This window comes from Pimephales promelas, chromosome 2, assembly GCF_988280905.1.
Source record: "Pimephales promelas chromosome 2, fPimPro1.hap1.1, whole genome shotgun sequence".
In the NCBI taxonomy this organism is placed as follows: Eukaryota; Metazoa; Chordata; class Actinopteri; order Cypriniformes; family Leuciscidae; genus Pimephales; species Pimephales promelas.
In genome coordinates, this window is record NC_142770.1 from 49,449,402 (window position 1) to 49,472,695 (window position 23,294).

Sequence of the window (23,294 nt, forward strand, 5' to 3'; positions counted from 1 at the left end):
GAGTGGTTTTAAGTATTACAATAATTATTGTAAGCTCTGTTTGTACACATTTGTCAGGACTGAAGATTGTTTATCAGTCGTCGTGACAATAATGGATGGTGCTGATTGGTTAGAGGGCGTGGGAAGTGTCATTTTCACTAAAATAATCCCATTTGCTGGTAGTCTGATGCACGGTGAGTCTCTCTAACCTGCTCTCTGATATTTTAGCTTATGCACTGGTGAATTATTTTAAATTGTACTTTAAAGTGCTTTGTGCCATGATATTGTACCGTACACAAAGTCCCGTGTTGTGCTTTGTAACACGTGTATTACTGTTTAGTTTATTTTTTGGGCCTAAATTGATCAGTCCAGGGAAGTTATTTAATGCCAAGTTCCCATGAAGGACTGTAAATTTGATTGATTGAATTGTGATTTAATGATTTAATGAACCATTTAATGATAGGGTTAACCTTTGGGCCTAAATTGATCAGTCCAGGGAAGTTATTTAATGCCAAGTTCCCATGAAGGACTGTAAATTTTATTGATTGAATTGTGATTTAATGATTTAATGAACCATTTAATGATAGGGTTAACCTTTGGGCCTAAATTGATCAGTCCAGGGAAGTTATTTAATGTCAAGTTCCCCCAAAGGCCTGTCATTTTTATTGATTGAATTGTCTTTAATGATTTTAGCTGATTAAAGTGTGTGGGTTTTTTTTTTCATCCTTTAAAGATGCCGAAAAGTTTAAGAGAGGGTAAGTTGACATGTTGGCCGTGGCAAAATGTTACAAATGGTTTGTTACACATCAGTTTTGTGTCATAAGCTGTGTGTGTGTGTGCGTGTTTATGTCCCTGTAAATCATTTCTTTCAAGTGGACTTAAATAAATAGTTAAAATGTGTGTGTGTGTGTGTGTTTTGACTTTTTTGGCACATTTTTTCTCACAGATGTTCGATGTCCCATGTGCCCAGCTCGGATGGCATATATTAGCCAGCACCTGAGGGGCGTCCACGCCATGCTCAACTTCGAGCAGAGGGGCATAATGGTTAAATATGCCCGCCGCAGAGTAAAGCTGATGGACTTGGCTTGTTTGCTCTGCGGCAAGGTCGTCAGGTACCCGGAGAAACATCTCCTTAAGGGTCACCGGGATCTGACGGTAAGTCTGCGTTAAAACTGACCCCGTGTTTTAAATCGGTGTGTGATACGGCTGTATGTTTGTCGTTGGTATAATGAGTGCCATCGTCTGTTTTTCTACATTTCAGACCAGCTCGAGGTTGAGGGTGGTGAGGGCGTTGGAGAAGTCGGTGACCGTGGGGAAGCTTCAGGCGCTGCGGCTGAGCAACCCAGGCGTCCCCATGGTCCCCGACTTCTCCCAGGCCGATGGCTCCCCGACCGAGGCCCGGTCCCCGGCCGAGGCCCGGTCCCGGTCCAGGTCCCCGGCCGAGGCCCGGTCCCTGGAGCCGGCGCTGCCTCAGGTGCCGCCACCCGAGTCTGGGCACAACGATGACATGCAGGAGCTACTCGGTATGGATCCGCCGATCGTCACAATCCTGATATCGGTGATCATCGATGATTGTTAATGATTGTTGATGACTAAAACAGACAGTTTGTCTTTCAGATGAGCTCTTTTCTTCCTTGAATCCTGCGCCAGCGCTGTGGACCCCCGACGACCTGGAGGCCGCCTTCACAGGTATGAATCCCCCGTGTCATCACGGTTCTGATAGCGCTGCACATAATACACGAGTGGTCCACTAAGTTGACGCTTTGTTTTTCAGAACAAAACACTCCCAGGGCTGAGCTGACCGCTGTCGGGGCCACAGCGCTGGCACAGCAGAGGGAGTGCGTGGAGATGGGTAAGAGTCCGTTTGTCAGCACGATTCTTAATGTTGCGGCGGTTACTCGATAAGCCTTCCACTAAAACGATGTTTTGTTTTGTTTTTCAGAAGAACTGCTCCCCGATTTTCTGTTGAGTTTTGATTATTTTTGAGTTTTTGTTTTACAATAAAGTTTTTTAAATAATCTTTCGTGTTCTTGTCTTTAATGGGTCAACAAATTGTCATCTGCTTTGTAATGAGCACTTGCTTTCACATAACTTGAGTGAGTTTTCACCTCTACTGTACTAAGCACACTCTTTTGAACACATCACACTAGTTTTGATCATTGTGTCTTAATTAAAATCCACACATTGATGTACATCACAGCCATAAGTGATGTATTATTAGCCTCAAATTATAATTGTATCATTAGCCTAAATGCCAGTCCACTCTGGACAGTCCTCTCAGTTGAAAGTGGCCTAAACCCCCCTGCTGACCTTTTCCAGTCCACTTTGGACAGTCCTCTTAGTTGAAAGTGGTCTGGAAAACCCCCAGTCCACTCTGGACAGTCCTCTTAGTTGAAAGTGGTCTGGAAAACCCCCAGTCCACTCTGGACTGTCCTCTTAGTTGAAAGTGGCCTAAACCCCCCTGCTGACCTTTTCCAGTCCACTTTGGACAGTCCTCTTAGTTGAAAGTGGTCTGGAAAACCCCCAGTCCACTCTGGACTGTCCTCTTAGTTGAAAGTGGCCTGCCTGCTGAATGGACAGTCCACTCTGGACAGTGGCCTCAAAAAGTTTATAAAAGAGCCCCACACAGGTCAAACTTTAATTTGCAATAATGGAGGACACAATCGTTGTATATCATTTTAATGGTTTCAATTTTGTCGATTCTGAGGAGGAGTTCCGGGTGGACGATGGGGGCGGCGAGGAGGAGCACCAGGACCAGGACCAGAACATCAATTTCATCGTGGCTGAGCTGAACAGGGAGGTGGCCGACCTCCGAAGGGCCCTCGGCGCCATCAGGCGGCGCTACACGGCCCTGAGGAGGTTCAGTGAGAGGCGGCAACAGGAGCCGCTGCCACCTCCACCCCTGCCAATTGAGGGGGCACAGGATGTGCGGGTCCTCCGTGCCCTCGAGTTTAGGAGGAGGAGACACTCGAGGGCCAGAAGGCTTCAAAAGAGGACGCGTCCCACTCAGTAAGTACATCTTTTGGTGGGTCTGTTTAAGTTTGATGTTTAAGTGGGTGTGGAGTTTGCTGACTCTTTGTCTCTTTCTCTTTTTTTGCAGGACAGGCCGACCCAAACAGAGGGCATCGCCCTATGCGGAATAGGAGGAGGAGGAGGAGGAGTCCAATCAGTTGTTAAATAAATAAATCTTTTAAAAGTTTCACTTGTCTTGTCTTTTTTGATGCTAATTGGACCTAATTATTTAGTACTTTTCAAATATAGAGGGTTATTTGACAAATAGTGTGTTCGTGGGATGACCCACATACCATTTATTCCATTGCAAAACATAGTGGGTTCCTGGACAGGGGAATTATGGGATGGCACTTGGTGCTATGGATTCAGGGCAGATAAATAGTTTTCATGCAAATGTTTTGAAAGCTAAGCTTAAAAACACATGTCCAAAAACCCACTATTTTTTAAATATACTTCCCGAAAACCCATTGAATAGATTGCAGGAGGGATTCTGTCCATTTTCAGCTTATTGCATGAAGGTAAGGGTTAGTACATCTCAAAAATAGTGGGTTATTAGACAAATAGTGGGTATTTGGACAGGGGGGGTTAAGCTTAGCTTTCAAAATATTTGGATATAAACTACTTTCCTGCACTCAGCTGGGGCCCCTGAGTCTGTAGCACCAAGCACCATCCCATAATTCCACTGTCCAAGAACCCACTATGTGTCCAATAACCCACAATTTTTTAAATATACTACCCGAAAACCCATTCAAATGATTGCAGGCGGGATTGTGTCCATTTGCAGCTTATGTGTTGAAGGCCAGTGAGCATAAACCCTAAAGTTTGAACGGCTATAACTCTGGGACCAAGCCGCCCAGATGCACCAAACTCGGGTCAACTTGGGGTCTCTAGGGGCCCTCTCCAACGGGCCCTAGCCCGAGGCTCTAGCGCCCCCACAGGCCGAGATATGGGGCCCAACAGAAAAGGGGTCACTTCAGAAGGAAGGGTCCCAGAACCTCGGGACTCTGGGGTCTGAGAGGGCCCCTAGGGGCCACTCACCACCCCAAAGGACGAACCGCTGGGACTCGTCATTTCCGAGATATTGACCGTTTTGTCCAAAAGTTTCTTATGTATAACGGGGTGTATCTCGGGAACCAAACCGAGTTGGAGCTCAAAATTCCGGGTGTTGGGAGCCCCTATGGGTCCCCTCAAGACCCCAAAGTTTCGAGGTCCTGGGCCCTTCCGTTTCCGAGATACGGGCACTTCCTGTCCAGTTTTGACCGGGTATATCTCGGGAACCAAACGGAGTTGGGGCTCGAAACTTCGGTTGTGGGGAGCCCCTAGGGGTCCTCTCAAGACCCCAAAGTTTCGAGGTCCTGGGCCCTTCCGTTTCCGAGATACGGGCACTTCCTGTCCAGATTTAACCGGATGTATCTCGGGAACCGAGCCGAGTTGGAACTCCAAACTCGCTGTGTGGGGAGGTACCAATGGGCCCTCCAATACCCCAAAGTTTGAAGCCCAAAGTCGGCGTGGTTTCGGAGTTATTCGCGTTCAAAGTCGGACCCGGTGAAGGCCTAGGGTCGTGACGTCATCACCATGCGCCATTATGACACGTGGTCGACGGTTTTCGGCCAATATCTCCGCGAATACTGGACCAAATTTTATAAAACTTATACCATTCTTTTCAGCTCAAATAGACGCTTACAAAGAGCCCATTGGTGGGTGGATCCGTTGAGTTTTCGCGATTAGGGTTAGGGTTAGCCCTACCACATGTGTCCAAAAACCCACTATTGTCCAATAACCCACTATATCAAAAACATTTGAAAGGGGCCCCGTCTTTTTCGGCCTTTTGACCCCTGAACGAGGTCCGAGGGCCCCCAAACTTTTCCACCCGCGTCGGGGGCCCGCGGCGAGTCGGAAAACGGCGCCCCCTAGTCGATCGGCCGTCGCGACGTGGGTTATTGGACGGATAGCGGTTTTGCGGACGGGCGTCCCTTTTTCGGACTTTCGACCCCCGAACGAGGTCCGAGGGCCCCCAGACTTTTCCGCCCGCGCCGGGGGGCCGCGGCGAGTCGGAAAACGGCGCCCCCTAGTCGATCGGGCGTCGGGACGTGGGTTATTGGACGGATCGGGGTTTTGCGGACGACGTCCCTTTTTCGCCCTTTCGACCCCTGAACGAGGTCCGAGGGCCCCCAAACTCTTCCGCCCGCACCGGGGGGCCGCGACGAGTCGGAAAACGGCGCCCCCTAGTCGATGCGCCGTTGCGAAGAGGCGTCCGCGAAACCGCTGCGGCGAATACATTCATTTAATGGGCGAGTGGGATTTTGACAGAAAGGTCCGAGGGGCCCCAAATTTTGCACGCTGACCCTTGGGCCCCACCCGAGCGACATACTGACAGCAGGGGGCGCTAGAGCAAAGGCAACCCATTTGACCCCTTTAACCCTAATGAAAGCTCTTCAACTCTTGTACCCTAAGAGGCTTTTGAGTAAAAGTTGTTAAAAAGAGCTAACCCGCTACAGGAGGGTCCTAGGTTTTCACCCTTCGGGGCCGTGTGTCGGGGGCCCCTGGAGGGCCCGAATCTCAAATCTCGACGCGCCACGACCTTTCGACCCCGTACGGGGGCCGTCCCACGGACCACTTGTTTCGTAGCGGTTTTGCGGACGGGCGTCCCTTTTCCGGCCTTTCGACCGCCGAGCGAGGTCCGAGGGCCCCCAAACTTCTCCGCCCGCGCCGGGGGCCCGCGTCGAGTCGGAAAACGGCGCCCCCTAGTCGATCGGGCGTTGCGACGTGGGTTATTGGACAAATAGTGATTTTGCGGACGAGAGTCCCTTTTCCGGCCTTTCGAACCCTAAACGAGGTCCGAGGGCCCCCGAACTTTTCCGCCCGCGCCGGGGGGCCGTGGCGAGTCGGAAAACGGCGCCCCCTAGTCGATAGTCCGTTGCGAAGCGGCGTCCACGAAACCGCTGTGGCAAAATACATTCATTTAATGGGCGATTGGGATTTTTTTCCAAATGTCCCCGGGGCCCCAAATTCGGCACGCCGAACCCTTGGCCCTCCCCGAGCGACGTGCCGAAAGCAGGGGGCGCTAGAGCAGAGGCAAGGCGTCGCCAGCCGCTAACCCCGACCGTCACGCTAACCCTAACTCGCAGGCCCCTTTTTGGGCCTCTTGACCCCTGAACGAGGTCGTGGGGCCGCCAAGCTTTTCCGCCCGCTCCGGGGGGGCGTGGCGAGTCGGAAAACGGCGCCCCCTAGTCGATGGGGCGTTGCGACGTGGGTTATTGGACGAATGGCGGTGTTGCGGACGACGTCCCTTTTTCGGCCTTTCGACCCCCGAACGAGGTCCGAGGGCCCCCAAACTTTTCCGCCCGCACCAAAGGATCCCTCCGAGTCTTTATAAACTCGTTTCGTCGGAAAAAAATCGAACGACAAAGCTCAAACGCCAAAGCGTCCACGAACCCGCTGTTTTTAAACGCCCAAACCGTAGGTGTGGCCTAATTACAAAGCCTGTTGCATGACTAATTTCACAAAACAGCTTGATTTTGCAATCACAATGGCCCAGAGAGTCAGAATATCACATTTAAAAAAGTTTTCACCAAGATATTCCCACAGACTGGCTTAAAAAAAATTTCCCGCCAAAACGCGTCTTTGAGGACGCTGGTTTTCTTGGCAATCAAACACTCAAACGACTCGGGAAAACGGCGCCACGCGTTCGGCCGAGCGCGCTTTGTACGGTAGAGGTGGTTTAATCGGCGGGGACCGCCGCCACAAACGACGGGAGGAGGAAACGCGACAACATCCCACTTCCAAACAATTTTTCCCGCCAAAATGTGGTTCCGCGGACGCTTTTTTTTTATGCTAATTAAACATAGAAACGGCCCCCGAGCGACATGCCGAGAGCACCGGGCCCTGGGGCCCAGGGAAATATTTTTTAGCCTCTGCGCAACATGTCACGCTCAAGGATGTTTCACTCTTACCCTGAAAGAGCCATTCAAGCCTTTAAATGAGTTGATGACGGGGGAGGGGCGATTTTTTCCAAAGGTCCTAGAGTTCCGAAATTCGGGGCCCCGAGTCAGGGGCCCCCGGGGAGTCGGAACGTGAAGTTTCGAGGTGCCGCGACCCTCCGTCTGCGTGCGGGGGCCACTTTTCAGTCACCATCCACAATGAATGGCCCGTTACAAACGGGGGCCTACGAAACGGTTAGAAAGCAGCCAGGGCCCTCAAACTCGGGGGCCCCGCTCGAGGTCCCTAGACGACGGAGCCCGCCGAATTTCGGGGTGCTGCGACGTTCCGTCTCCGTGTGGCGGCTCGTTTCGTCGGTTTGACCTTTTTGACCTTTGTCATTTTCAAAATGTGCATTTTTCACCCTTTTTCGACCTTTCGACCCCTGAACGAGGTCCGAGGGCCCCCAAAATTTGGCCCCCGCGTCGGGGGCCCGTGGCGAGTCGGAAAACGTCGCGCCCGAGTCGATCGGCCGTCGCGAAGCGGCGTCCACGAAGGCCCGTTTGGCAAAATACATTCATTTAATGGGCGAGTGGGATATTTTTCGAAACGTCCCAGGGGCCCGAAATTCGGCGTGCTGCACCTCGGCCCCCCCCGACCGACATACCGAAAGCAGGGGGCGCTAGAGCAGAGGCACACTTTTCCGGGCCTGTGTGAAAAAATCCTCTCTCATGGCTTTTTCACTCTGAGACTGAAAATGCCATTTCAGTCATTTAGCGGGGGAGGGGCGATTTTTTCAAAGGGTCCTAGAGATCCGCGCTTCGGGGCCCCGGGTCAGGGGCCCCCGGAGAGTCGGAATTTGTAATCTCAAGACGCCACGCCCCTTCGTCCCCGTACGGGGGCCGTCCAAGGACCACTTGTTTCTCAGTGGTTTTGCGGACGCGCGTCCCTTTTCGGGGCCTTTCGACCGCCGAACGAGGTCCGAGGGCCCCCAAACTTTCCCGCCCGCGCTGGGGGGCCGTGGCGAGAAGGAAAACGCCGCCCACCTGTCGATAGGCCGTTTCGAAGCGGCGTCCACGAAACCGCTGTGGCGAAATACATTCATTCAGTGGGCGAGTGGGATTTCTTTCAAAATGTCCCCGGGGCCCCAAATTCGGCACGCCCACCCCTTGGCCCTCCCCGACCGACATACCAAAAGCAGGGGGCGCTAGAGCAAAGTCAAATTTTTCTAAAGGCCCCAGAGATCCGCGCACCGGGGCCCCGCGTCAGGGGCCCCTGGAGGGCCAGGATCTCAAATCTCAACGCGCCACGACCCTGCGTCCCCGTACGGGGGCCGTCCCAGGGACCACCTGTTTCGCAGCGGTTTTGCGGACGCGCGTCCCTTTTCGGGGCCTTTCGACCGGCGAACGAGGTCCGAGGGCCCCCAAACTTTTCCGTCCGCGCCGGGGGGCCGCGGCGAGAAGGAAAACGGCGCCCCCTAGTCGATAGGCCCTTGCGAAGCGGCGTCCACGAAACCGCTGTGGCGAATACATTCATTTAATGGGCGAGTGGGATTTTTACAGAAAGGCCCCAGGGGCCCCAAATTCGGCACGCCGACTCTCGGGCCCTCCCCGAGCGACACGCCCGAAGCGCCGGGCCCTCGGGCGGACGCAACGATTTAGCCTCGCCCCGACCCAGAGGCGTGACCGTGAGAGCGAGCCGGGTCGGGGCCCCGTGACGGGGGTGGGCGGCCCCGCCGGGCGGCCCCCGAAGTGCCGGGGCGTGTGGGGGGGGGCCTACGGCACTTTCGGGAAATATAGTGGGTTATTGGACAAATAGTGGGTCCGCGGGATGGGGGCGTGGCCCGGGAGTGGGGGCGTGGGCTTACGGCACTTTTGGTAAATATAGTGGGTTATTGGACAAATAGTGGGTCCGCGGGACGGGGGAGTGGCCGGGGGCGGGTCCCGGGGCGTTTGCCCGGTTTAGTGGGCGATCGGACAAATAGTGGGTCCGTGGGACGGGGGCGTGGCCGGGGGCGGGCCCCGACGCGTCGGCTCGGTTTAGTGGGTGATCGGACGATAGTGGGTCCGTGGGACGGGGGGCGTGGCCTGGGAGTGGGCGGGTTAGTATTCCGTGAAACTCCCACCCACCCGGTGGACGGTTGGACGGATAGTGGGTCTGTGGGATGGGGGGGCGGGGGGGTTTCGACTCTCTAGCGCCAACTATAGGCGTCCGTTTCGGCCGAAATCCGTGGGTATTGGTAAAAAGGGGGTTAGTCGTAAAAGGCCCTCTCTCTACCAAGCTTATACGGGAGTGGGCATCCCACGAACTCCTGCGATCCATCGGGGCCATTATGGGTACGTTGGCAGCTTTTTAACATGGGGTTTTTTCCACGAACCCACGGTTTGGACTAACTCTGGGTATTCTCCGCTACTTTTGTAGTTTACTATTTCCCTGTACTGTGTAGGATCCATTCTGAAAATAAAAAAGTCTTAATGTAATCTTACTTCAAGCATTTCGAGTTCTTGTAATGTATAACTATTTAAATTAGATAAGTTACACAATCGGAATAATTAGTAGGAAACTATAGCCTATACACAAGTTTACGCGGCAAATTGTGGGCGCCGCCATAACGCTACACATATGCAATTAATTTCCGCCGGAAGTGGTTTGCACAGCGTCTGCCGGTGTAAACACAGCTATTAAGATGCTAGCTTGGGAACACGGTTCCACTACTTTGACTGGAGATGGCGTTACTATCCCCCACCCGAATTCAGTACAGAACTGGGAGGATAACATGACGACGTGGCCCAGGATAACGTACAGTAATATTTGCTCCTACTTCATGCACTCCATGGCAATAGATGGAAAAGCAATGGACAATCTGAAAGCCTCCGAGGCATACCAATATCTGCACAGCAACAAAGTCGGTTGTGTTATGTCATACAAACATGATCACTTTATTTATCTAAAAGCAAATGTAGAGCCTAGCCAGTGTTTGAACAATGCGTGGCATAATGCTTGGGTGCTGGTAATTGAAGCTGGAGACGTTAAAACTGCGGGATGTACGTGTGTTGCTGGACCAGGGAGATCTTGTTCCCACTCAGCTGCGATCCTGTGGAAGGTAACTAGATTATTTGACCATTGTAGCCAAGGCCTATGTCTTTTTTTATTGTTGGTATCCGAGCTACATCATAGGCGACTTGGCTAGAGTGCAATGTGTGTGTGCCATGATGATAATAATTAGGCGCGCGAGAGATGTGCGGGCGCGAACGAAACTGTATGTGTGTGTGTGTGTGAGAGAGAGAGAGAGAGAGAGAGACTTTTTGACTTTAGATCTTCTTTAATTAATCAATATTAACATTTTTTTTTTTTAAACCCTTAAAACATTCATATTAAAAAAAAAAAAAAAAAAAAAAAACTGAACACTCATAAATTTAATACAAAACCACTCTGATCATCAGCTTCACATAAAACACCATCAATTCCCCACACATGAAAAAAAGAGTTAACATCATTTATGAGGCTAAAATACGCAAATTCCATCATTAATCTCTTCTTTATAAAACCTCTCATCATCAAAACAATGTCCACACTTTCCCTCCCTTCCACCTTATTTCTTCTTGTACACCAAATTGCCAGCTTTGCTGCACCAAACAAGTAGTTTAGTAAAACCACTTTGGATTTATATTTTGCTGTATATTTGGGACCAAAAATAAACAATTCTCGGTTAAACTTTCCCATGAGCTGTAAACTCCAGCTTTCCATAAAACCCAAAATTATTCCTAAACGTTGACACTCAATAAAAAGATGAAAAACAGTTTCAGGTACCCCACAAAAAGGACAACCCTCATCATCTGAGACATTAAGGAGTGCTTTGTGTCTGTTAGTAGCTAAAATCCCATGCACAATTCTCCACTGAAGATCACCCACCCTTTTCTCAATGGGTCTTTTGTACAGGGACCGCCAGCTACCTTTCGGGGAAGAGCCTGAATCAAACACCATTGTCCATTTAGTGTCTCTTACATCCTTAAGATGTTGGAAATTTATAGTTTTTACACAAGCTCTATAAACTGTTTGTCTGCTCAAATTGCTAAAAACATTCAGTTCTGGTATCTCCATTGAAAGCAACTTTCTGCCATCTTCCTGCCAGTCTTCTTTTTTTATGGAAACATGCAGTTCAGGAAAATGGGCATTACCACCATCATAACAGTTCTCCACAGGGTAAACTTTCATGATATCCCTTATGGGAACAGGGAGGACCTCCTCAAGATCCTCCAACATCCTCTTGATAAGCCGTTCAGACCTGAAGCCCACCTTTTGTGCCAGTTCCTCCACAGATATCCAGGTCAGTCCCCTGCGTAGATGGCAGATTTTGGATACTCCTGCTTTCAACATTGCCGATCTTACAGTGGCAGAGCTCAGCAACTCGACAGAGATACAAGGATTGAAAAATAAAGGCTCTTCATATATCCACTGATTGGATCCTTCCCGTTCTCTTGAACATGATTAAGTCTGCCAAGCTTGCAACACACTCTTATAAAAGCCCACCAATCCTTCCAATGCTAGTCCATCCAAGGACATGACGAACCATTGCTTATCCAACCCCATTCTTCTGTTTTTTTGCAGCAGAGCACATGCTACGTCCATCCACTGCTGATGCTGACCATATAAAAGCCGCTGTGCCACTTGCAATCGGAAAACAGCAATCCTTGACCAAATGTCAATTAATCCTTGTCCTCCCTCATGAACTGGAAGGTATAAGACAGCAGCTTTTAGCCAGTGTTGTCCTGACCAAAAAAATTTAACAAGAGTCTTTTGGATATCTTCAATTATGTTTTTTGGAGGGTCTAAAACCATCAACTTGTGCCAAAGGGTGGAAGCTATAAGATTGTTGGCTATCAGGACTCTTCCCCTGTAGGATAACTGGGGTAGCAGCCATTGCCATTTAGACAACTTTACAAGCACTCCTTCTACTAACCCCTCCCAGTTCTTCATCTTGCATTCATCTTTACCAAGATAAACTCCTAAAAATTTAAAACCAGTCATCCCCCACTTCACATTTCCTGGTAATTCAGGCAAAGGGTTTCTTTCACACCCACACCATAATGCCTCTGTTTTTTGCCAATTTAGTTTGGCTGATGATGCTCCTTCATACATCTTTAAAGCTTCCTTTATAACTTGAACATCATGTGAATTCCTAACCATTAGAGTAATATCGTCTGCATACGCAGAAAGTTTAATAGTATCAGCTTCTGGCTTATTACTCACAAGAATACCTGTCAATTTTCTTCTTAATAAACAAAGTAGCGGCTCTATTGCCAAAGTATATAATTGACCTGACATAGGGCACCCTTGCCTTATCCCTCTATTCATTTGAATTGGTACACTTAAACCTCCTCCTATTTTAACCATACTAACAGCATCAGCATATAATATTCTTATCCATGATAAAAAATGTTCTCCAAACCCATAACACTTAAGAACCTTGAAAAGATAGTGATCTACACGATCAAAGGCTTTCTCCTGATCCAGAGAAAGCAGACCAAAATCAACATTATATATTCCAGCATAATCCATAATATCTCTCATTAAAAATAAATTATCATAAATAGACCTTTTTGGTACACAGTATGTTTGGTCTTTTTGTACTAAAACATCAAGAACACCTTTAAGTCTGTTTGCCAAACACTTAGATAATATTTTATAATCGGAACATAAAACAGCTACTGGTCTCCAGTTCTTTAGCAGACACAAGTCTCCCTTCTTTGGGATCAGAGAGAGCACTGCTCGTTGACAACTTTTAGGTAGAGCCTCAGCTTTAAAGATTTCTTGTACAACTTTAAAAAAGTCTTTTCCGATTATTCCCCAAAAAGTTTTATAAAATTCTGCTGGTAATCCATCGATCCCTGGTGCACGACCAGATGAAAGTTGATTCACTGCTTTTGTAACTTCCTCAAAAGACAGATCAGAGTCTAAGTCCTTTACGTTTTCTTCATCCAGCACAGGCAAGTTGTTAAAAAGTTCATCAGCGTCAAAATTACCTGTGCACTCTTTAGCATATAAGTCCACATAAAAATCAACAGCAAGTCTCCTCATTTCCAAAGGATCTGAAGTAACATTCCCATCAGGTGTGCGTAATGCATGCATATAATTAGTATGTATACACTTCTTATTCAAATTAAAAAAGAATGTTGTGGGAGCATCCATGTCATGTACAGAAACAAAATGTGATTTTACAAGAGCTCTTTTTACTTTTTCATTTAACATTTGACTTAGCTCTTGTCTCTTCTGGCTAAGATCTTCTTGTAAATTTACATTATTCTGATCAATTAACATATTTTGAATTTTTGAAATATCTTTCTCTAATTTTGCCATTTCATACTTAATTTTACAAGAGGTATGTACCATAAATTGTTGACAGAAAAGCTTAATCTGCGTTTTCCCTATTTCCCACCACTGAAGCAGATTTTCATAATCATTTTTTTCTTCAACCCAACAATTCCAAAACATTTTAAAATTCTCATAAAAATTAACATCTTGAAGTAATTTAATATCAAAACGCCAATAAAAGAATTGTGGTTTTGTTTCTGATAAAACAACATTCATTGAAATGAGCTGATGATCAGAGATAATGCAGGGTGTTATGTATGCACCTATCACTCTATTACACTGACTATTATGTAAATAAAATCGATCCAGGCGTGCCGCACTAACTCTATCTACTGCCACTTTAAGCCAACTATATTGTCTCACGTTTTTATTTTCCCTCCACACATCTACTAGCCCAAACTGAGAGGTTATTGCTTTCAAAACTTTAACAGAAGGAGGATGTGGTTCTTCTCCAATCCTATCAATAACAAAATCAGGGGTGCAATTAAAATCTCCACCTAAAATTAAAACATCTTCTTGTGAAAGAGAAACAAGAGTATCTTTTAACATCTCAAAAAGCTTAATTCTATTAGTGATGGGAAGTTCGGATCATTTTACTGATTCGGATCTTTGAGTCTCGTTCAGTAAAATGAACGAATCTTTTATCGAGTCATTTCGTTCATTTCATAATTATATAATTAAAATGTCATGTTAAATATCCCAAAACGTCTAGTACTTACGAAAATCTTAATTACATTTGTGAAAATAACATAAATAATGCAGCCAAACCCAAAAGCAACTGAAACGTTAGCTATTAATTAGTTGCTGGGTCTCAAGTTCAGGCTATTGCAGTCTGACCCTGTTATAGTTCACCTCACCTCCTGATCCGAGACGTTCTTTGCTTTGCAACTTCATATTTATCAGGTTTGTTCTCCTCCTCTCATGTCTCGAGACGTTAGCTGTTGACTCGTCAGTGTCTGACTCTGATCTGTGCTGTCTGCTGGCCGTGCCATGCGATATAGCAGGACCGGAAAGATTAAAGATTAGTTCATCTCTCGAGTTCGGGTTCGGCCGGGTCCGAGTCTTTCGTTCTTCCTGTCAGTCCCATAGAGTCTATGCTGTCAGCACCGGAAAGAGAAATGATTAGTTCATCTCTCGAGTTCGGGTTCGGCAGGTCCGAGTCTTTCGTTCTTCCCGTCAGTCCCATTAAGTCTATGCTTTCAGTACCGGAAAGGGGAATGATTAGTTCATTTGAGTCTTCGGGTTTGAGTCCGTCGTTCTTTTCTCACGTGGCCACGGGTCTCGCATCAAATACAACATTAGATTCGTATTATTGACTGCGTCTGAATATTGTGTTATATAGGCATTAAAATACAAAATATGTTCAATAAACATTATAAACAAAGGTTCCATTATTCCTTATTGCCCTGTCCGTCTCTTTTCTATATTATGCATCTGTGGTGTGTTTTATTATATATATTGTACATTAATTAACTACTATTATATTATACATCATCTACGTGCTTGTTTGTAAAAGGTTTGTGAATTCGTTTGTAAAAAGTTTGTGAATTTGGGTGTTCAATACGGTGACAATTCACGTGACTAAAGAACGAAGGGAAGGACTCAAACCCGAAGACTCAAATGAACTAATCATTCCTCTTTCCGGTGGTCTGAAAGCATAGACTCTATGGGACTGACAGGAAGAACGAAAGACTCGGACCCGCCGAACCCGAACTCGAGAGATGAACTAATCATTTCTCTTTCCGGTACTGACAGCATAGGCTCTATGGGACTGACAGGAAGAACGAAAGACTCGGACTCGCCCCGAACCCGAACTCGAGACTCGAGAGATAAACTAATCATTTCTGTTTCCAGTACAGATTCAGAATCCATATGTTGCGCAATGCGCATGCGCGGGTAACACAACATGAACGAATCACTCCCTGAGACAACTCGATAGTCCCGAGTCATATTAAAGATTCGTTCAAAATGAACGAATCGTTCATGAACGACACATCACTAAATTCTATCCTTACCAATATTTGGTGCATAGATATTAACCAAGACAAAACACATATCTTTTATTTTAGCTTTAATTAGAAGAAGTCGCCCCTTTTCTAATTCATCAATTGATAAAATCTTTACATCTAATTCAGGAGAAAACAAAATTGCCACCCCTGCACTAAAATTTGTCCCATGACTAAGAACACACTGACCATCAAACCACAAACCCCAGTCTACTTCATTGTTTATGTCACTGTGTGTTTCTTGTAGAAACATCACATTAAATTCTTTTAGCTTTATGCATTCTTTTAACATCGCCCATTTATCTCTTGCCCTAAGACCATTTACATTAAGGGACCCCATTCTTAGGACATCCATAGTGAAATAGTGTAGGAAAGCAGAAATCAACAGAATTGTGAAAAGAATACCAGGAGAAGGATAGATACCCATTGTGCACTTATTTTTGTTTTCCTTTCGCAGCCCGGCGTTTCACAGCCCTGCCTGGTTTTACTCCTCCTTGCCTAATTGTTGTTATATATATTTTTTAATCTGAACCTTTTCTGCTGGGATAATACTTCTAGACTGCATTCTTGTCTCGCTTTCATAACAGATACCACAAATTTATCCCCATCTGGAAAGAACTTACCAATTTCAACACTTTTACCCTTAGTCTCATCCAAAAATGCATTAATCTGCTCAACTGAATACAGATCACTTCCACAATTTACCACATCAACATCAGCCAATGACTCATCATCTCTACAACTCTCTACAGTTGCTTCTGACGAATCATCCATCTCTTCACTTTGCCCCTCATGCGTCTCATTTTCCTGTACTTGGCCTACTACCCCAACACAAACATCACTCTTACCACCACCACCACTACAGCCTGGAACCACAGCATCAATGACAATATTTTCCAAAACAATTGGCCTTACCTCGGTATTTGTATCTGCCGTTCCAGACTGTTGCGGTGTGCTTTCCATCACAATCTGCGGTGCATCAGGTGTTTCAGTTTGGCCTCGCTCTTCATCATTACACGCTTTGTGCGGACAAGTGAAACGTTTATGACCAATATCACCGCATTCAAAACAACGCAAAGTCTCCGTACTAGCATACACCATATATGAGCTCTCTCCATGAGGTATCCGAAAAGATACGTCAAGCGTTTTAGTGGGAGAGCTCAAAAACATGTAAACGTGTCTTCTAAAAGATAGCACGTGCTTCAGTGTGCTTCAGGAATCTCTTTTATAGCGCCGGCAATTTTACCAAATCTAGTCAACTCTTTAATAATAATCTCATTGCCGACGAATGGGGGCACATTTGAGATTACAATTTTCGTTGCCGGTGCTGACAACGGTGTAATCGGCACATACGTTTCATTGATCCATATTCCACTTTCAATTAAGGTTTTTACTTGATTTTCACTTTTCAAAAAAACAACGACCGCCTTGTTCATTCTTGAAGCAGAACTAATATTATCATTACCAACCTTGGCTCCTACCGCAAGGCGAACATCCTCAATAGAAGTATTCGCCTCCGGGGCGCACCTGAAACCATTTCGGAGGGTGAGAGGCGACGCTCCCCCCGCGGGGGAAGACGTCATACGGCCTCACACACACACACACCCACCCCACGTTGAACTTATCCCTACCCTAACCCCTAAATATGTGATCAGAGGTGTAAAACAAAAAGGAAAATAAAGAAATAAAGAGAAGAAAGAAAAGCTTGAAAAACGCAAAACGCTCTCCCACACGTGTCTCTCACACACGCACTCACTCCCAACATCCGCTCCGAAAGAGAGAGAGAGAGAGAGAGAGAGAGAGGCAACTTTACAGGCATGTTATTTTGTATTGTAACAAATAATTTTTATTCATGTGATGCATTAAATGTGTTTTTAATTGATTTTAATTATATTTTCATTGTAAATGCATTTGAATTAATTGTGTATAGTGTTTAGTCTATATCTGAAGTTAATTCAATAAATACGTGTTTCATACACCTCAATGTAGTCCATTGTTGATTATTATTATTATGATCCTATGCCCCGATTCTGTAAACCCTACAATATAGGCCTGTCTTTTTAGCGCAGGGGATTAGCTACTGTGAACGTGCAGCTAAAATAACAGGGACCAAATTGTGAGAGAGGGTCCATTGAGATAATGGGCCTTGCAAGTCAAAATCCATCCCTGACTATATCTCTCTAGGTAGAAAATGCTGTGAGACAGGGGAAAACCGGCCGTGCCTGCACAGACGGACAGAACCAGTGGAATGCTGGGTCTAAAAGGAATGCTGGTCAGAGAAAGATAAAGTATGTGCACTTCAAACGGCACAACAGGAAGGATCTCTACCAGCCGCCGCCAACTTCACAGCCATCCTCTACCACTCCAGAACCGGCACAGGAGGTGACACGCTTTAGGACTCATGAAGAGTGGAGGAGGAATGCACTTGCCTCACCAATGAAAGAACTTTTCAAATGCCCTGGGAATAGCCTTCTGCAGCTCTGCTTTAATGCAAATACCTCCTCCATCATTGAGCCATCACCATGTCCAGGCCTCCATCTCCTAACCCATGATGAGCACCACACACCACTGGCTTGTGTAAAATGCAGAACCTTCTACGATAAATACATTAACATGTCCACAGCCCAGCTTGAGGAAATTGAGAAGGTTACAAAATCACAGAGCAAAGAACAGGTCTGGCATGATGCACGGAGAGTGCGCATTACAGCAAGCACGGCTAAAAAGGTGCCCGCTCGCTCAAGCACGGCGCCTGACAAGTTTTTGTCTGATCACTTACACCCATCCTTCCGTGGTAATGCCGCAACCCGTCAAGGAGCGGAGGGGGAGGAACTTGCGAGGGACTATTTGGAAACTCTGGGCAACAGCATTGAAACCAAAGGCTTAGTGGTGTGCGAAAATGAACCGTGGCTTGCAGCATCTCCCGATGGAGTGATAAACAAAGACATTCTGTTGGAGATCAAATCACCTGTGATTGGAAACAAGTCACTTGCAGAATTTTTGGCAACAAAGAACTGTGAAATCACAACTGTGGCAAACATAGATAGAGTAGATTACCATATTGCCTGCAATGGTCCAAAAGGCTACTACATGCAGGTACAAATTGGGATGCACTGCACAGGGCTACAGCACTCCAAGTTGGTGATCTGGAACAAATCTGAGCACCTAGAAATTGAAGTACCCTACGACCAAGGCTTTGTCCAGGGGCATATCAAAAGGCTGCGCACATTCTACTTTGCCCACATGCTCCCGAAAATTGTTGATGATTTTGTTGAGGGAAGGTTACAGTTCTGCAGTAAATATCTGAGCATTTTAAAACCAAAATAAGCTGCCTTATTTAGGTCATGCCTACAGGAGCCAACAGATGTTTGCCTCTACTGTTTGAGTGAAAATTAAGTTTTATTTAATTTCACATTTAATTACTGCACTGAAGTACAATCATTAATTATAGGCTTTATGTTCCTTAGAGTGCTACAATTTCTTTTAACACAGTTCATCATTCATAGTAAGCTCATACTGTACATAAATAACACTGGATGAATTAATTGTTTTGAGTAAACTGAAGAAATGGGTTCAACAAGAAAGATTGTGTGATTAATCCTAACAGGTATTAAAAAGTAAAATACAAAAGCAGCCCACACAAGTACATCACACTAAAAATTTTCATATATAATAAAAAAAAATTAGGGATGGCCAACAATTAATCGCGATTAATCGCATCCAAAATAAAAGTTTGTGTTTACATAATACATGTGTGTGTAGTGTGTATAATTCATTTGTATATATAAATACACACACATGAATGTATATATTTAAGAAATATTTGCATGTATATACTTTATAATGTTTACATATATTTATACATAATTAATATTATATATAAATATTTGATATATAAATAACAAATTTTTCTTAAATATATACATGCATGTGTGGGTATTTATATATACAAATTAATTATACACAGTACACACACATATATTATGTAAACACAAACTTTTATTTTGGATGCAATTAATCGCGATTAATCATTGCCCATCCCTAAAAAAAAATACAATGCATGAAGTATTTGTTGTGTTTATCTGTATGTAATGAGCAACATGGCTGGGTGTTGGTAGACAAGGACACAAGGCAAGATTAAACCTCACAAGGCACTCTGATCAGTGGACTCTTCAGGTTAACTAGGCCAGCACAGATGGTTAAGATGTTGTCCAGTTTCGGTGCCATGCTGATGGGAACAGTCTGGGATAAAATCTTAAAGACCTTCAGTCTCTGTATTGCTCTTTCCACGTGTATGCGGACATTGGCTACTCGCCTGGTGCGTGTGGTCTCCTCATTGGTCAACTGATTGCGTCTGTAGGTGAATGCAGGGATGTTCAAACTCACTTTTCTCTCATCAAGCAAGTCTCGAATGGTGAACCCACGGTCCGCCATGACCTCATCACCAGCCCTCAGATAGTCTAGGAACCCACTGTCCATGGTGATAAACTTATCGCTGCTTCTGCCAGCATAGGCATCAGAGATAAACATGATTAGCCCATTAGGGGCCACAGCGACGAGATATTTCACAGTGTTGCGTGATTTGTACTGGCTGAAAGTGTCACTCCTTGAGTCGTGGTTTGTGGCTCTCTGCATGGCACTTTCGGCACAGTCAATGATGCAGGTGGTTCGAGGGTAGTTCCTCTGAAACGACAAGGGCATGGTGGCACGAATGGTCTCTCTTGGAAGCCAGGGGATCAGAACTTTGAACTGTTCACCCATCACGTCAATCCAGTGACTAATCACAATGCTTGCCATGGATGTAGACACATTGAAGCGATGAGCAATATCTCCTAATATTAGGTTTAGTTTTAGCTTCATCAAGGTCATCAGGATTTGGTCAACAACAGGAAGGGTAATTGTTAGCTTACTGAAAGGCAACAACACTGTCACCAGGGTGAAAAATTGAACCATACGCACTCCTGTATACAGCCGGGACCTAGCATCATCAATGACCGTGGTGCTAGTCACAGTAGGACCCATTTCTGCCTCGCACTGTGTGGCCTTGTCAACTTTAACAGACTGTGTTGTTGAACAGTACATGTGGTCAATATGTGACGGATCCTCCCATTGGGTCTGGGCATCTCGAAATTTTGGTGTAGCAGGCTCGGCCTCACAGGCAGGCTGACAGGTTTCAGGAGCATCTAAAAAGGTAAGAGAAAACATGGATGGAGCAAAATTAATTAAGGCATAGACCATTTCTTTTACTGTGCGTCTTTGTTCCTGCCAGGTAAAAATACATTCCAGGAGAGAAACACATGATTGAATCGAAAGAAAAAAAATCACAAAGTCTAAGAAAGTAAACAATAAGAAAAGTAAAATATTAAGTTTTCCACAACACAACAAACATCACAATGGCAAAATGTGTATTACAACATTGCACTCACACACGCGGGCGGGGGCGCACGCACACACGCACACACACACACACACACACACACACACACACACACACACACACACATCATCATCACAACAGCCTGCCACCTTGCGTTACATTTATGATGTAGACTAAGGCACACGCAGGCATGCACACACACACACACACACACACACAATTAATGATGTATCGTGGGCATTGTTTGTCCCATATCCAAAACAATCAACTGCCTCAGCAAAATACCGGTAGCAATGTTAGTGTATGACAACTTGTTCATAATTAACAGTATTGTCAACTTCATAGCTAAATTTGCTTTACTTACCCTCAGATGCAAGTCTGCGTTTCTTTATCTGGGTGGAGACAGTGGTCCGCTGAGTGAGTTGACGCCTCTTTGGCTGGGGAGGACGATTGTATCCCAACCACAACTCTGGGAAAGGTTTTTGGTCAACAAAGTGATAGGAACAAACATAAACGGTGCGGGGCGGTTTCTTTAGATTTAATGCCTTCAGCCAGGTCCTTGATTCCGAGTCGGTATCAGGCTTGCGAAAAAATGTAAACAATGGAGCGCATGGCCTCTTCGTAGCTGGTTTGTGGTCGTAACACTCTCTATCTAACCACTCGTTCAGGTGCTTTCGCGAGTTTTTGCAACCAACTACCGCACACGTCATTCCCGAACCACTTTTATTCATGTTGAAAGTTAATTGTTATCCTCTTTGTCACTGCGATATCAGTGCTTTGTCGGCACAACGGAGCTAGGTAGCATAACCAGCCCGCCAAAACGGAAGTGGATTGCATAAACGGGAGGAGCTTAGGATGTAGAGCGGAAACGGCTCAAAAACTTGTGTATAGGTAGGACCTATAACATTAATTTACAAAAATAATGGCAGTAATTTTATTAATCATGACAAAAAAAATGCATCATATAATTTAATATGCTAAATACAACACCAATAAAAAAACACACAGCAAAACTTACCTCATAAATGATTCCTCATTCAAAATCTAATTCTGAAGAAAAAAATCTTTTTTTTATTATAAAATCAGTATGAAATCCGACAATCAGTAGCGCATGCGTGTACCGTGCATACCATGACTCATGAGAGATTATAAATTATATGTTAATTATTTTTGATAAGCGATAATGAGAATCAATAAAAGTGCGCGTTTGTGTAAATAAAGTCATGTGAGGATGTGCGAGTATGGGTGGGGGATGGGTATAAATAAATCTGGCGGCAATTTAAAATGGTGAGATCCACTCAGTGGAAGAGATCGACAGATGACAGTGTTTACACATGTAGATGACACTTAAATACATGACCAGCATCACTTCAGTGTGTTCTGAATCCTGAAAATGTAAAATTACAGGAGGGGGAACCACTTTTTCTGGGCCATCAGGTAAAACGGTTCCCCCTGTGTTCTCAGTGGAGGAGACCGATCGACAGATGACAGTGTTTACACATGTAGATGACACTTAAATACATGACCAGCATCACTTCAGTGTGTTATAAATCCTGAAAATGTAAAATTACAGGAGGGGGAACCACTTTTTCTGGGCCAGCTGGTAAAACGGTTCCCCCTGTGTTCTCAGTGGAGGAGACCGATCGTCAGATGACAGTGTTTACACATGTAGATGACACTTAAATACATGACCAGCATCACTTCAGTGTGTTATAAATACTGAAAATGTAGCCTAATTTACAGAACCACTTTTTCTGTAGTAGACGAATGTCATAAAATATCGTAAATGATAATAACACAGATTACAGATTTGTGCAGTGCAATATAGTTTATTTATAAACTATTTATTTCAAAAACACGGCGATTCTCAATATAGATCTCTTGCGCGGAATAATGACGTACAGTCTGTATCGCGCAGGCGCGCTGGAGGGGAAACAGGGGAACTGAATTTTCCGGAACACCGGCGCGCAATTACATGGGAATTTTTCCTCAGCAGTGGAAACAGGAATACTCTTATTTATGGTCATAGATAAGACAAGAGTGCATCATCCGAAACGGTAAAGTGTCCATTTTTTTATTTGTGTATAGGCTACATTATAAATGACTACAAAATGTCATGCCTTTTAAAAATACAGAAAAGAACCGGATGCGGGTTCATGCCGTCGTCTCCTTTCTGGCGCACGTCCCGCAAAATCAACAGCAGCGAATAGTCTACTTGACGCACAGACATAGATTATCTATCTATAGAAAACTTTAAGTGTCTACTTTGTATTGTTTTATGTTAAATGCTTTATATAAGTTACTTAGGAATAAACAGCATGTTTTCAGATGATAAAGAAAACATGACTCATCATAGCACGGAAAAAAACGTTAGGTTGTTATAAATTATTTCGCGGACCCCCTGGCTATAGCTCACGGACCACCAGGGGTCTCTGTCCTGTTATTTTGTAATTGTTAAAGGGATAGTTCACTTTGAAATTAATTTTTGATATGTTTTAGCTTACCTCAAGGGCATCCAAGATGTAGGTGTCTTTGTTTCCACAGTAGTTTAAATTTTGATATTTTTCGGTCAAACCATTGTTGTCTGTCAGACATATAATACAGCCATGTCCAACTGAACCGAACTGAACCGT

The 23,294-nt window shown here is 45.3% G+C and overlaps 1 protein-coding gene across 1 annotated transcript; it reads right to left on the reverse strand.

Annotated features, from left to right (window-relative positions):
- Positions 1-18,999: 18,999 nt before the first annotated feature.
- Positions 19,000-21,533, reverse strand: LOC120486094 (uncharacterized). The gene is made up of 2 exons (XM_039681946.2): positions 21,026-21,533; positions 19,000-20,467 (listed from the first exon to the last, which is right to left on the reverse strand). Exons 1-2 carry the CDS (start codon positions 21,390-21,392, stop codon positions 19,422-19,424), a joined length of 1,413 nt encoding a protein of 470 aa, XP_039537880.2. The 5' UTR covers positions 21,393-21,533; the 3' UTR covers positions 19,000-19,421.
- Positions 21,534-23,294: the final 1,761 nt, after the last annotated feature.

What these genes read in the sequence shown, in the direction of transcription:
- LOC120486094 (XM_039681946.2), bottom strand. Translation starts at nt 21,392, where the DNA reads ATGAATAAAAGTGGTTCGGGAATGACGTGTGCGGTAGTTGGTTGCAAA. An exon ending in ACGCAGACTTGCATCTGAGG is followed by an intron (nt 20,468 to 21,025) that starts GTAAGTAAAGCA and finishes TTACCTTTTTAG; the next exon opens with ATGCTCCTGAAACCTGTCAG.